This window comes from Pelophylax lessonae (genome assembly GCF_965119305.1).
Source record: "Pelophylax lessonae genome assembly, chromosome: 4".
NCBI classification, from domain to species: Eukaryota; Metazoa; Chordata; class Amphibia; order Anura; family Ranidae; genus Pelophylax; species Pelophylax lessonae.
The window spans coordinates 568,449,310-568,464,316 of record NC_138771.1 but is presented as its reverse complement, the minus strand read 5'-3'; the positions used below and the strand labels follow the sequence as shown (position 1 = coordinate 568,464,316).

At 43.0% G+C, this 15,007-nt stretch overlaps 1 protein-coding gene across 1 annotated transcript in view; it reads right to left on the bottom strand.

Annotated features, from left to right (window-relative positions):
• The window catches only part of LOC309554362 (uncharacterized protein C8orf58 homolog), a 39,902-nt gene extending 25,820 nt beyond the window's left edge, over window positions 1-14,082 (bottom strand). Inside the window, exon 1 of the mRNA XM_082256027.1 lies at window positions 13,959-14,082. Within this exon, the coding sequence (XP_082112153.1) occupies window positions 13,959-14,007 (49 nt within the window). The 5' untranslated portion in view covers window positions 14,008-14,082. The remainder of the gene's footprint in view (window positions 1-13,958) is intronic.
• Between the last annotated feature and the right edge of the window lie 925 nt (window positions 14,083-15,007).

The window sequence follows — 15,007 nt, the reverse complement described above, 5'->3', positions numbered from 1 at the left end:
GACTGCACACGAATTTTTTCGGCCAACAAAAACCAACTTCAGAAGTGATGTCATGTGTTGGTTTACTTTCCGTGTGTTTTTTCTTCTCTGAGCATGCCCAGTCTTGCTCATCAGATTTTTGTCTGCCGAAATCTGTACTGACTGACGGAAAATCGGCCGTTGTGTTGACGGCCAACAAAAATTTTATAGCCTGCACACCAGATTTTGTTCGGCCGAAAAGTCGGAGTCAGTTGTCAGAAGCATCATACTAACAAGCCGACAATCGGCCGATCGGACGTTGGCCGAAAATTCACGGCCAACAATCTTGCGTGTGTACGAGGCATAATTCTCTCTATCTGTCCTGGTGACAGCTGTCACGGAGTCTGAAAATGTGGGAAAATCCAGAATGTTTGAGGTGTCACCAGAACAGAAAACAAAGGGAACCCTTCTAATGGGGATGCTTGTTTTGGTGTAAACTAACAGAGATTTCCCTTTATTTTTTTATTGTACATATAACGGGAAGCGAGGAGCTGGACACAGATAACAAAAGGGCTCTAACCATTTCCTACTCAAATTTGGCTTTGATATACTCTAAAACTTATACTTAATGAAACCTCCTAATCCTTACCATGACACTAATCCAACCCAGATCTGTCAACACCAAAAGAATGCAGTTCCATGTTCACCAGTCACAGGGCCAATGTCTCCTCTGAAAACTCCTGATCCATGGGGTTGTGTGTGAAATCCTCAATCATAGGAGCCATGAAGGAAAGTGATCCTATCTAAATGGGATATCTATGCGAGGTGGGTCTAGTGGCAGAAAGCATGTAAGCACTCAGATCTGGTTTTATGTCTGCTAATGGGCTGTAGACTAGCCTTTCAAGTATAGCAGAGAGGCAATCTGCCAACCTATTAGTGGTTGACTAGACACAAGCTACTACTGCCTTGTGGAGACGGGTGTGGAAAGAAACTTTTATCTATGACAGACATGTTACAGAACATATATATAGAACCAAACCAAAAAGAATGTGATCAGGCAGACATGTTTGTCTCCATCTGATGTTCCAAGTATCTGATAAATCCCAGACATGGACAGAATTTCCCTCAGATTAGAGCCAGGCAGAGATACTCAATACCATGTGTCAAACACAAGGCCTGGGGGCCAAATCCGGCCCCTCAGGCCATTTCATGTGGCCCCCCTACCTCTCCTGAGCAGAGAGGGGAACAGAACTCTTGCTACAGATCCTGCTCCGCTCTGGGCAGCCACAGCACCCCTCGTCTCCTCTCTACCCCCCCCCCCGTTCTCACCATTCAGCAGACTCCGACAGCTGAATCCAGCCCTACTCTGGTCCTCCTCCAGACCTTGCACTTTCTTCTTCTCAGCTATGCCCTTGCTTCTTCCTGGCAGCAGCACAAGGCAAGGGGTTGCACTGTGATGTAAGGGAGGATGGGGGTTTCCTGACTTCTGATGGTGGGGTGGCTCTTGGCATCTGATATAAGGGGGGTGCTATGGACATCTAGTATTACAGATACAACTGGCCCCTTGAGGGCAACCATAATCTGATTATTACCTCTTGTATCTCTTGACCCTCTTTCTTAGATTGTAAGCTCTAACGAGCAAGGCCCTCTGATTCCTACTGTATTAAAGTGTATTGTAGTTGTACTGTTCACCCTCGAGTTGTAAAGTGCTGGGTAAACTGTCGGCACTATATAAATTCTGTATAATAATAATAATGCTGATGGGGCCCGCAATGAAAGTGAGTATGACACCCCTTCTCAATACAGTTACTACATCAGAATATGGTGGATTTTCCTAGCAAGCTCTCCTGGCTTCCTTTATGCCGGTTCACACTTGTGCGATTGTGAACGGGTGCTATTGCAATGCGAATTTGCAGTGCGAGTTTACCTTGCGTTTTTCAATAGTACCAGCGCGATTGTAATGAAAAACCGATTGCGTTGATTATGTTAATTAAGCTCAGGAGGGGTGGAGCTGAGGGGAAAACTAAAACAAAAAATAAGAATTCGCACATAAGAATTCGCACATATCTGAACTGATAATGCGAGTCCAGACCAATTTACATTGATGTCTATAGAGACTAAATTTGCAACGCAGCGCTGTAAACTCGCACAAGACCCTTTTCATCATCGCATTATATTCGCATCTGAATCGCAACGCATAGATGTGAACAAACGTCGCGAATACAATGTATTTTGGGAATACATGCGAAACTAGACTTTTCATAATGCATCGCATTCGCAGTAAAATCGCACAAGTGTTAACCGGCACTTACACAATACTAGCATTTCTTACATAATTGCAATAACTTCCCAGATATGTGAAATATGATTTTTTTCCATGTTCAAGTTAAACAAAAATAGGTGCAACGTCCTTTATTTGGGTCTTTTTTGTGTTATTTAGATTTCCTTACCTAAAATAGAAAAGTAAAAATCAAAAGTTTTAGTTTCCTCTTCACATAAGACCATGTATGGGTTATCCAATCCATCTTCTTGCCTTCAGCTTGCAGATTGGTTTGGCTGTCTGTTATAAAGGCCAACTTCAATGGGTACAGACGAGGGAGGAATTGGCTGGAAGCCCTGAGTTGAGATACTCAGACATCAATCAGAGTGGGATTTGCAGTCAGTGACCCATGCTGGGCACTATTTATCATTATGATCCCTGTTCAGATCCGCAATCACAGCATTGTCTTCTAACACTAACTTTCTTTGTGGCTGTGAAATATCGTAACCAAAAGCCAAAAAGGAAATGTGCAAAGACATGTCACAATAAACCATGTCCTTTAGGAACACCCACCTATCACTATGCCCACTGCCCACCAATCAATGAGGAATGCTGGTGGTGATCCTAATGCAATTAATGTTGGATCTTTAATTGGGAGGCCTTGCTGCTAGAGTACCAAAGATTCAAAAGAACCACTTGTTCTGGACCTGAAGAGGCGCCAACATCTCTAGAACATCCAATCCAAGGGTCTACCTGGCTCATGAGAGAAAATGGAGGTGTTCCCATAAAAAATCATCTAATCATGTTCTTTCTTATCCAAAGCTGTATTTTTAAAATATTTTTTCTTCCTTCTTGGAGTATTGTCAGGTGTATAATCACAAACATTAAGAGCCGGTTCACATACAGGCGACCCGACTTGGCGCACCGCGACCTCGGAGCGGCATGCACGGACTTCATATCATTGAAGTCAATGCAGGTCGCTCCAGGTTGCCCCAAAGTAGCTCAGGACCCTTTTTCTAAGTCGGAGCAACTTGTGTCGCTCCTATTAGAACGGGTCCTGTGCTAATCAATGGCAGGCGACCCACCGTGACTTGTCAGGCGCCCCAGTGTGAACCGGCTCTTAAGGTGCAAATATACACTCTGGTTGGAGGAGTCTCTTAGAAACGTCCTTTTTTGTGATTGGCTTTTAGGTAGGCAGACATCTGTTCACGTATATAAATAGGTATATTCTACATGTACCAAAATGTTAATTTCCAATTTTTTTGTCATAAAGATTTCTAAGTAAATATTGAGACAACACATGTCAGACTCTAGCATATTTACCCATACTTTTGAAAACGTCATCTATGACGAAACGGCGTTAGGTCACGGCGTGCTGACGTCATTTCCGAAAGCGTCAGACGAGTGCGGAAGTGCATAGCCGTCCGGCCGCCGGCTTTTACAAACGTTCTGCTATCTCCATATATATGTGAGTTTGTTACTTTTTATCTGAATACATTTTTGTACGTTATTACGCTATGGCGGTTCTTTCCTTTTATGTTTTATTGCATTGGGGCCTGTGATTATTGAGCTTCTGTGGCGATTACACTACCCATCCTACACCAGGATATTTGTGGTCAACTAGTTACAACCTTTACATCTGCTCCGCATCTGTGGGGATCCCAATATCCATCCATCCCAGGCTATTTATTAAGTCCATTCTGGTAAGGGGCTCATATTGATGTCGTTGTACCTGCTTGCCTGGTGGAATGTTATTGGTTTGATTTCATGTGCGATGTGAACTCAGTCTGGTAAGGGACTGACAGATCGGTGGCGGATTTATTTATTATATTTGCCATCTCCCTGTGTGGTAAGGAGCACTTCCAAGTGTCCTCCCTGGTTTGGGTCTATCCTTATTTTGTGTACCCAGTTTTTAGTTCTGGTAAGCAGCATTCATGTTGGTGGTGGATTCCTCTTCTTTTTCCTCACAATTTTTCCTCACAATTCTTCATAATTTTAGATTTTTTCACATTTTTGTGTTTGAGTCACTGGTGATTTTTTGTCACATCACATTATCAATATATGTTTGTGGGATTTTACGCTATGGCGTTCTTCTCTTTTTTTTCCATGATTCCACGTATTCAAAATTTTGGGAGGTCAATCACGGACATCTGCTAACAAGTCATTAAGATTTCTGATTTGGATTTTGGCTTCTGACACATTGTGTTCCGGTAAGCGCATTACCAAAGGGATTTTGGATTGACATCTTTTTTTTAATTTTTCATTAATATATGGGCTAATATGGAAATTCACTTTGTTTTTTATTATTGAATTAGTTCACCTATCATCAGGTGTTTGGATATTTACATAGTTTTTTATCACGTAGCGCGACTTGTCTATTTACATATTTACCCATGAGCCTGGTAGATATACAGTACAGGTGATGCCTGTACCAGAGGAAGATGGGAAGTTTTGGCATGGAAAGGGCAGAAAACATCCAACTGGTCCTTTATTGGTAGGAACAAATTTCTATAAACTAATGAAAGTGTACCAACAAAGTGCCATGTAAGCCTTCTGATTGGTGGGCATAGTGAAAGGTGGGTGTTCCTATAGAACAGGGGTGGGGAACCTTTTTTCTGCCAAGGGCCATTTGGGTATTTATAAAATCATTCGGGGGTCGTACAAAATTATAAACTTAAAAATGTGCCTGTTATATTTGGTCAAAAATTTGGCTGCAACTGTTTCTCTGTAGTGAGGTGTGTGATGTTAGCTGGTATTGATGATGTTGTTATTCGCAACTGCTTTTCCAGGTTTGCGTCAATCAGTCTGGAGCGCAGTCGACTTTGTGGTGGTAAGTTTTGAAAAAAACTGCTGGCGGGTAATGCTGGTGGGTATAGCTGGCTGGTACTGCTGGTGGGTACAGCTGGCTGGTACTACTGTGGGTACGGCTGGTACTGCTGGCTTGTACTGTGCTGTGGGTACTGCTGGCTCAGGCTGGTACTGCTGTGGGTATTGCTGATTCAGGCTGGTACTGTGCTGTAGGTACTGCCTTGGGTACTGCTGGCTCAGGCTGGTACTGTGCTGTGGGTACTGCTGGCTAGTACTGCTGGCTGGTACTGCTGGTTCTGGCTGGTACTGCTGGTTCTGGCTGGTACTGCTGTGTGTGCTGCTGGCGGGAAATGCTGGCTAGCAGTGGCGCCACGCTGGAGGAAGAGGCGATGTTTCCTGTATTGGTCACAGGCGGAGTGCATTTGATATCACTCTGCCTGTGACTCACTCAGACTGTCAGAACGGAGCCGGAACTATACAGGAAGCATTGGCTCCGTTCTGACAGATCAGCTGAGAGACACACTCAGCTGCACGGGGGGCCGGACCAAATGACTTCGAGGGCCGCATACGGCCCCCGGGACGTAGGTTCCCCACCCCTGCTATGGAACATAGTTTATTGATTTTTACATCTTTTTTTTCAACTCTTGTGTTTGGCCACATGACATCTCAGAGCCACAAAGGAAGCCAATGCTGTGATTGCAAATCTGAACCAGGATCGGGAACCTATATAATACCCAGCATGTGTCACTGACGGGCACACACCTTCTGAATGGTGAATTATCTCAACTCAGGGCTGCTGGCCAAATCCCCCCTCATCTTTTTCCATTCAGTTTGACCTTTATAACAGATAGCTAAAGCACCCTGCAAACTGTAGACAAGAAGACTAATTGGACAGTCCAGTCTCTTCATACATGGCCTTGCGTGCAAAGAAATAGGACATTTTCAATATTTTCCCATTTTTGTTTTCCATTTTAGGTATGGAAAACGAAATAACGCAAAAAATAAATCTACATGAAGGATGTGACACCTGTTTTTATTTAACTATAACTCAAACATGGAAAAAAAATCTATTTGTGAAAATATTTCAGTTATGTATGAAATGCTTGTATCAAGGAAGCCAGAATAGCTTGCTATAAATTCCACCATATTCTGATACTATACTGGGTACCTTTGCCCGGATCTGTAATTTTGTTTATGTCTGGGATTGATCAGATATTTGGAACATCAGATGGAGACAAATATGTTGTCTGTCTGATACTAGATCTATCTTTTATAACTTCTTCCTTGTTTTACCTTCAACGAACCTTTATTTCCACACCCGTCTCTACAAAGCAGTAACTTGTGTCCAGCCATCCACTTGTAGGCTGGCAGTTTGCCTCTCAGCAATACTTGAAAGGCTAGTCTACAGTGTCTGTAAGGGAACAGTGTCTGTAATGCAAAAAGTCCATTAGTAGCCATAAAAGCAGATCTAAGTGTTTGCTGCACTCTGCATTATGACAGCCGCCAAACCTACCTAGATATAAAATTTAGGTAGGGTCACTTGCCTTTATGGCTCCATATAATTGAGGGTTTTACTTTGCAACTGTGATAGAATAGATTTAGCTTTGCAGATCTCACTCATTGTCGTGGGATTTAAATTGCCCAACTCTCCCACGAAATAGCATTACGGCAGTAATGTTTTATTTTACCTTTTTTTTGGTCAAAGCTTTACTTCTGAGAATTTTTTTAAACCTTTATGGGGGGGGGGGGGGGTATTGGGAACTGGCAGTAGAGTGGCTGAAGGTCACAGGAGGTCCGCTTAAAACTGGCCATACATGCAAGGACCTGAAGTGAACTTTCAAGCTGGGTTTTCACACTAATGCGTATTATATGCGGGTTTCCCTGCATCCAATTTGCATGACAGGAGAGTGTGACCGGCTCTCAATCTCAATGGAGCCGGTTCACACAGCTCCGTGGTGGCTGCAGTTCGCATTGGAAAAGGGTCCTGTGCGTCTTTGGCTCTGTTTCAGGTACAAATTCAGGCAAACATTTGGACCTGATTCGCACCTGAATCATTTTACAGGGATTATTATTATTATACAGGATTTATATATCGCCAACAGTTTGCGCAGCGCTTTACAATGTTAGGGAAGACAATACGGTTACAATACAGTTCAAAACAGGAGGAACTAGAGGGTCCTGCTCGTTAGAGCTTACAATCTAGAAGGGAGGGTCAAGTGAAACAAAAGGCAATAACCGTGGGGGATTGGTTGATGGAGAAAATAGAGGTACATTTGTTAGGGGTTGGTAGGATAGGCTTCTCTGAAAAGGAGGGTTTTCAGAGATCGCCTAAAAGCTAATAGAGTGGGAGATAATCGGACAGATAAGGGTAAGGAGTTCCATAGGATTGGAGAGGCTCTGGAAAAGTCCTGGAGGCGAGCATGGGAGGAGGTGACAAGGGAGCTACAGAGCAGGAGGTTTTGAGAGGAATGAAGAGAGCGATTAGGTTGGTATTTTGAGACGAGGCTGGTGATGTAGCTGGGGGCTAAGCTGTGGATTTCTTTGTAAGATGTTGTAAGTATTTTGAATTTCATTCATTGGGTGAGCGGAAGCCAGTGGAGGGCTTGACAGAGAGGAGCAGCGGACACTGAGCGGTTGGTAAGGTGGCTGAGTCTGACGGCAGCATTCATGATGGATTGAAGGGGGATAGCCTGTGTAGAGGTAAGCCAACGAGAAGGGAGTTGCAGTAGTCGAGGCGCGAGATAACCAGAGAGTGAACTAGGAGCTTTGTTGTGTCTTTGGTTAGAAAGGGGCGTATTTTGGAGATGTTGCTGTGACCCACGACCGCATTAGTGTGAACCCACCCTTAAACGCCTACATGATTTGTTCAAGCATAGCATAGCCTATAGTGCATAGCTAATATCCAAGTCCCAGTGGGAGATACACCCTTCCATTAATGCCTATGTGGTCATAATAGGGGTTGTCATATTGTCCTCTTTGTGCTTCAGAGACTGATAGCAGATTAGACAAGAACTCCAACCCACTCGATCTTTAGCAGCAATGACACCAGTGTTCTGATACACTGCTGCTCAATACACCCTACACTGTTCCTCACTTGACCTTCCAGGTCATACACCCATATCTGTCCCTTTGCCATTAGCCAGGGAAAGCGCAATGAGAAAGCAATAAGTGCAATGATTCACAGCAGGCAAATTTCACCTTTTAATGGGACCTTCACTATATTTAAGACATGATATCATCCTAACCCGTTACTCTCTGTATTATACATTAGCAAGTACCCTCTTCAGCAGGTCCTCGCTCCCACTTTCTCATTATATCACATGTCCCAGAGGACTTTAGGACAGTCTCTGCAAGTCGTTGGATCTCATGTGTGCGCAGTACGGAGCAAGCAGTGAGTGATCAAGAAGTCACAGCCAGCTCCTGAATCCAAGATGGCGGCGTGGGAACCAAAACAGCCTCAAAGACTTTGGGATCTAGGAAGGCTGTGCTTTTTTCCCAAATAAATATTTCTGATCGCTTGCTATAAATTACTGCACTGTGCAGCTTGCGGGGTTTTTTTTTTTTTTTTTTTAAAGCCCGTAGCGTGTGAAACACACTCAAAAGACTCCACCCGGTGCATAAAAAAGTGCACACACACAAAGTGAGAACACAAAAAAGCACAGGGTGTGCGAAAACGTATGGTCTTCCCTCCGAAGAGGTAGGACCCGAAACCTCGATCCCCCGGGGCGCAAGACTCCTGACAGGGATTTAAGGTACTTGTGGTCAGTCGGCCGAAACCAAACTGTGCAGCTTGCTGTTTGCCTTACTGAATATAACCTTCACCTTTTTACCTATGCACCAGATTCATAGACAACCCTAAGAACAGAGCAAACTTCCTGACAGCTATTCCAGAAACTACAAAACTCTGGACCTCATTTTGAGAGAACTTTGATAAGAGAACTGTCTGAGTTGCTCTTAATTTACCAGTGCAGGTATTAATTTGACCTCATTAGGTATATCTGCCAAACGGATAGTTCTGTGGTAACTGACTCAATAAAACATGCAATTAGTGCCTGAACATTAGATTAAGACGTCCCTGCACATCTCATCCTCGCCTACATGAAACTTTGTCAGTACAAGCTAATTATAAGATTAAAACCACAATTACAGATTGCAGTAACACCTTCCTCGAAACACATCTATGCAGATGAAAATGAACTGCCTTCACAATAACAACATTGTAATACAATGGGGTCCATCACACCTCTTTACATTCAGATACCATATGCATGACCCAGAAGACTATGTAGTAAACATAATACCTAGTGTATGCAAACTATACAAACTATTACTACCATTAAGATATGACTATATTACAAATTTAAACTCAACTGAAATCCCAGATTTACTGTAGATCAGCCTTTCTCAATCTTTTTACCCCAGAGGAACCCTTAAAAAAAATGTCTGGTCTTGTGGCACCCTTACTAAAACCAATTCATTGGGAGTCTATGGTTACATAGCCCCTTACATTGGTGGTCAGTAGGTAAAATGCAGTCTATACAGATGTAGTCAGATAGCCAAAGACATCATGGTAGGTTAATTGGCTCCTGTCTAAATTGGCCCTAGTATGTGTGTGTTAGGAATCTTAGATTGTAAGCTCCTTGAGGGAAGGGACTCATGTGAATGTATACAGGCGGTCCAAGGTTAAAAACATCCGACTTACAAACGACTTCTACTTACAGAGGGAGACAACAGGAAGTGAGGAGAAATCTCCCCCTAGGAAGGAAAATTCACTCCTGTAAGAGTCCTCATGGGAAAACGATGTCTCCACTGAAGCTTTATCACCAATCCTGGTTTCTACAACATCCAACAATCCAATTGTCATGGGGACAGAAAGTGAGGTGAAATCTTCTGAACAGGGGTAGAGACAGCAAAACAAATGTTACCGGGGTGTTAACCCTTCCCTATGTTATCCAAAAAAACTTAAAAATATTATTTTGGCTGGAGCTAAACTTAAAAAATTTACCTGTTCCGACTTACAAACAAATTCGACTTAAAGACAAACCTACAGACCACATATCTTGTTTGTAACCCGGGGACCGCCTGTAATAAATATGTAAAGCACTGTGTAAATAGATGGAACTATAGAAGTACCTGTAATAAAATAAATAAGTGCAAAGTTGCCATAACACTATTTCTGTGAGGCTATTACAGTCATACGTGAAGTCAGTGTGATGTGATGTTACAAAAAGTCTTCAAATATTTAATTTTCTCTTTAATTTTTGTCTCACAGTATATACACAAAGCAAAAACCCATTTGGATTATACTAAAAACTTGCATCAATTGTACAGGTGGCAAAGAACAGCGCCCCACAGTGGTGGAGTTATGCATAACCCAGTGACCAGCACAAATTAACAAGAGAAAAAGTGGATTTTCAGTACTTTAGAGATTACATTAGTAGAAAACTTATGTTGTTTTTTGATGATTAGACAATGACTGAGATATATCTTAAAATTATAGTCAATTTGATTGTAGCCTTTAATTGGCACCTAATGTTATTTTCCTTTATCTTTCACCCTACAATGAACATTCCTCATTGTGATTGTTCCTCTCACAGGACTGCATAGTTTATGTATTATTTCTCTGATGGGTTTATAGCAGGCCTACATTTTCAGGGAGATTAATGTAAAGATATATAGCTAGCCTTTTACGAGAACTCATTTCACTTCCTTATTAGTTTTTTTTTTACTTGTCAAGTTACAAGTAAATAATGATGACAAAGAAGTATCAAAACAAAACGCTAAATTTAATATGAAACCAATTAAAAAAAAAAAGCACAGATCAGCCATTGGTAAAAAAATAAATCACAGGGCAGCCATGTTTAAAAACCATAGGTAATCAACCAGATATCAGTGTTTGGAGTAATAAGTAATATATCCAAATGAAAGTTGAATTCTGATTGGTTGCATGTTTCTCTTTGCATCATAATATAAAACAGAACTAAAAAACAGCTTAAAATGTATGAAAGCAGGGAGTCGCATAAAAACAATTGCAGGCTCAGTTCGGTGACATTTCTCTACAAGCCTTAAATGTATACTGTATACATGGGGATGTATGAAAACATATCAACCTATGATTCCGGGCTGTTAGTGTTGTCCTCTGAAAATACCAGTTACCTGGTGCTTTTTTGGGCTATATTATTCAGAATCAGTTTAAAAGAAACTATTGAGTTAGCACGACAGTCAGAAAGAGAAGTCAGGATTGGCATCCTTCATATTTGCTCAGTACACATACATAAGCGATAAAAATAAAAAACTTTTTTTACTTTTAATGGAAAGCTGCACCAACAAAACACATAAGCTGATATTATTGACTTTTCCTCCTAAAATACTAATTGTCTGGCTTTTTTGCTAATAAATGTCCTCAGGACTGACCTTGAACAAATATGTAAATCAGGAGTTGAGTCTTCACTCTGTCTTTGCAGTATAAGGCCTCTTTCACATGAACAATCCCATCAGATTCGCCTGTCAGTTTTTTAGGTGGATCTGATCGGATCCCCCATGCATCCCTATGGGGCAGCTGGTGTCAGCGGAGACATGTCCGCTGACACCCGCTGCCATCTGCACCCGATTCTGTCCGTGAAATCCGGACAGATGGAAACCCTATTTTCCATCCATTCAGGGGATCAGATCGGATGGGATCGGATGAGAGCAGACAGGCAGTCCGCTCTAATCCAATTCCCCATAGAGATGCATGGGGCTCTGACACCTCCCTCTCCGCACACAGAGCAGAGAGGGATCTGTCACCTGCCTGCTCAGCGGGGATCAGTATATCGATCCCCCGCTGAGCAGCAGGCTCCTTTCACAAGATCAGCCTCCGTCGGCAGGACTCTGTGCTGCTCAGCGGGTGATCGATACACTGATCCCCGCTGAGCAGGCAGGTGACAGATCCCTCTCTGCTCTGTGTGCGGAGAGGGAGGTGTTAGAGCCCCGCTGTCCTCTCATCTGATCCCATCCGATCCAGTCCCCTGGACGGATGGAAAATAGGGTTTCCATCCATCCAGATTTCACGGACAGGATCGGATGCGGATGGCAGTGGGTGTCAGCGGACATGTCTCCGCTGACATCCGCTGCCCCATAGGGATGCATGGAGGATCCGATCAGATCCGCCTAAAAAACTGACAGGCGGATCTGATCGGATCGATCATGTGAAAGGCCTAAGGGTAGCTGCCTGTATAAATCAATGACAGGCTGCAGCTGTACACAGGTAATCCAAACATTTACTTGTGGGACAGATGAGCATCTCTGAGCGCAAACTGTCATCATCCAGGGGCTCACATCTGTCCTTATTTGTAAGTAAATGCTTGGATGTGGAGTTACCAGTGTACAGCCCCAGCCTGTCATTGATTTTTTACATGCAGTTGTATGCAAACACCTATCGCTTCCAGTGCAGGGATACGCTCATTTTTCAAAGTATGGTAATAGCTCCCAACTGTCCCTGATTTCCATGGACTGTCCCCGATTTGGAACAAATTCCCTCTGTCCCTCTTTCCTCTTCTTCATTTGTCCCTGATTTTGGTCTGATCTATATAGCGGTATATAAAAAATTAATTTTTATCTTTCAAAAAGGGTTTCCCACTGATAAACCTTTCATCCAATTTCTAAATTGCTGCATTTGTAAATTTTAAAAGCCAGAAAAAGGAATAGTAGTGGTAAAAATAAAAGCACTTGGGGGCATAACTAATTATTTTTTGTTGTATAATTCTCCTTTAAGGGAGCATGGCAGGGGGTGCGTCCTATCCCTTCATACTGTATTTTTTGCTAATAGGCGTCCCTCGTTCCCATTGGGAGGTATGTTTGGTGGTAAAAAATGCCCAATAATGCAAAATGTTTTTTATGCCATTGTGGCATTATAGTATGAGCTACCACGGAATTGGATTTTCTGTTGATTCAATAAAGCTTCATATATCACTTGGGCTAGTTTAGACTAGCTTTAGCCCAGTGAAGAGTGATCCATGGTGGATCCCTCTTCAGAGGGCATTTGACAAGAAGCAAAGAGGTGTTATGTTGCCTCCTAACTGCCTTTTTAACTCCCAAAATCCCTCTACACTGCTCTGAAACCATGTGGATTGCATGCATTTGCAGGACAGATGGATTGTGGATTCATTCAGGGAAATGGGTTGCGGTCAGCAGGTGGTACTTCCCACTAAGCGCGACAGCAAGGATCATTTTTTCCTGGCTCACCTGTGTATTTTTACAACCCTCAACCACAAGTGTAAATAGGCCTTAAAGTTAACTAGTCCAAACCTTTTTGAGACATTGCTTTTACTTTTTCTATCTATATACCAATGCTCAGTAACCAGCAGTGGAATATAATAGGTTTCAGCTCTTTCTATTTAATTCTCTGACTCCCTAGGGGAGCTCCTGACGTTGGTCTATGTCTGAATTACTAAAAAAATCCAAATCCTTAGTGAAAATAGCATTACACTGTAAAGGCCTGTACACACGTAGCGATTGTCGGCCGTAAATATTCGGCCGCCGAACGAACGGCCGATTGTTTGCCAGTCAGTACAGAATTCGGCCGACAAACAGCAGATTAGCAAGACTGGTCATGCTCAGAAAAGAAAAAACACACGGAAAGTTAACCATCACATGACATCACTTCTGCAGTCGGCTGTTGTTGGCCGACAAAATTCGTGTGCAGTCTTTAGCACTTTTCAGCCGACAGGACAGCACCGGACAAAAGACGGCCGATCGTTCGGCCGATATTCGGTACGTGTGTACGGGGCTTAAATCTGGACCCTGCAGGCTCAGAGGAAGCACACTTCTTGATCCAATTCAAGAACTGCTACAAAAGTTTCTGCGCACAGGAAATCTGTAGGATCAATAAATCAAGTGCAATGTTTTCCTGACAACATCTTGGATATTATCAGTAAAAATTCCTGTTGGTTACCTTCACTCCATAGCGCCCCAAGGTTGAGCTTCCTGTGGCGGCCCAGCATCTTGCTGCGATAGATGTACAGACTGATAGCTCCGCTGGCAAGAATCCTCCTTGTCCTTCAGTATGTGAGAAAGACTGTTCAGCAATGTGGGAGTGAGTGTGGGATAGTCAGATAAAAGCCCCTCTGTGTGTCTCTGGGAGGGGTCATCCATGTCAGCTGGCTGGAGATGGGAGGTATTGAAGGGGGGTATTTAGGCTATTAATGAGCTTTTATGTCTTTGGAAAAACTCTTTTGTCTCTTCTCACACTGCCAGTTGAAAAAAAAAAAAAAGAAAGACTCAGGCCTGGAAAAGGTGTGACGTCACGGTCTGCTACTGTTCCCACAGGCCAGACCTAAAGAGCTCACACTCTAATATAGACATAATACAGCGAGGTGTTAGGTCATAAACAGATGTAGAGGTACATAACGGTGAGGTGTCAGGTCAGTGTCACACCGTCTCTTACTGCTGTCATAGGCTGGGCCTTACTAGGCCTACATTGAAGACCAATGTGACATTAAAGGCAACTGTTCCCATATACCTGACTTGTTCTAGCGTTGACACTTTGACACCAGCATGGTGCAGGAAATCTTTAGTGTCACTCTGTGCTGGTGGTCCTACAAGTGAACCCAAGTATTAATGCTTTACCAGAGTGATGCTCAACTGACCCACATATGACTCTGTGTGGCCAATCCTCACTTTTGGTGGTTCAGTATCCATTGTCCCCTTACACCAGCCATTCTCATCCAGGGTTCATTGGAATCCTAGAGTTCCTATAGAGGTTGCTATGAGTTTATTGACATGTGGCAGATTGACTTCCCATTTGATGGTGCCTGCATAGTTCCAGGAACCAATGTCACTTGGCCGAGCCAGTTACATGACTCCAATTATCTATATGTCTGTAAGGATGGTATTCTTCCAACTGGCCACAAATGTAAGGGGGATATTTCTCATTCACCCTTGATGAATGGATTTCAGCAGGGGTTCTCTGAGACCTGAACATTATTACAATGGGTTCCCTTA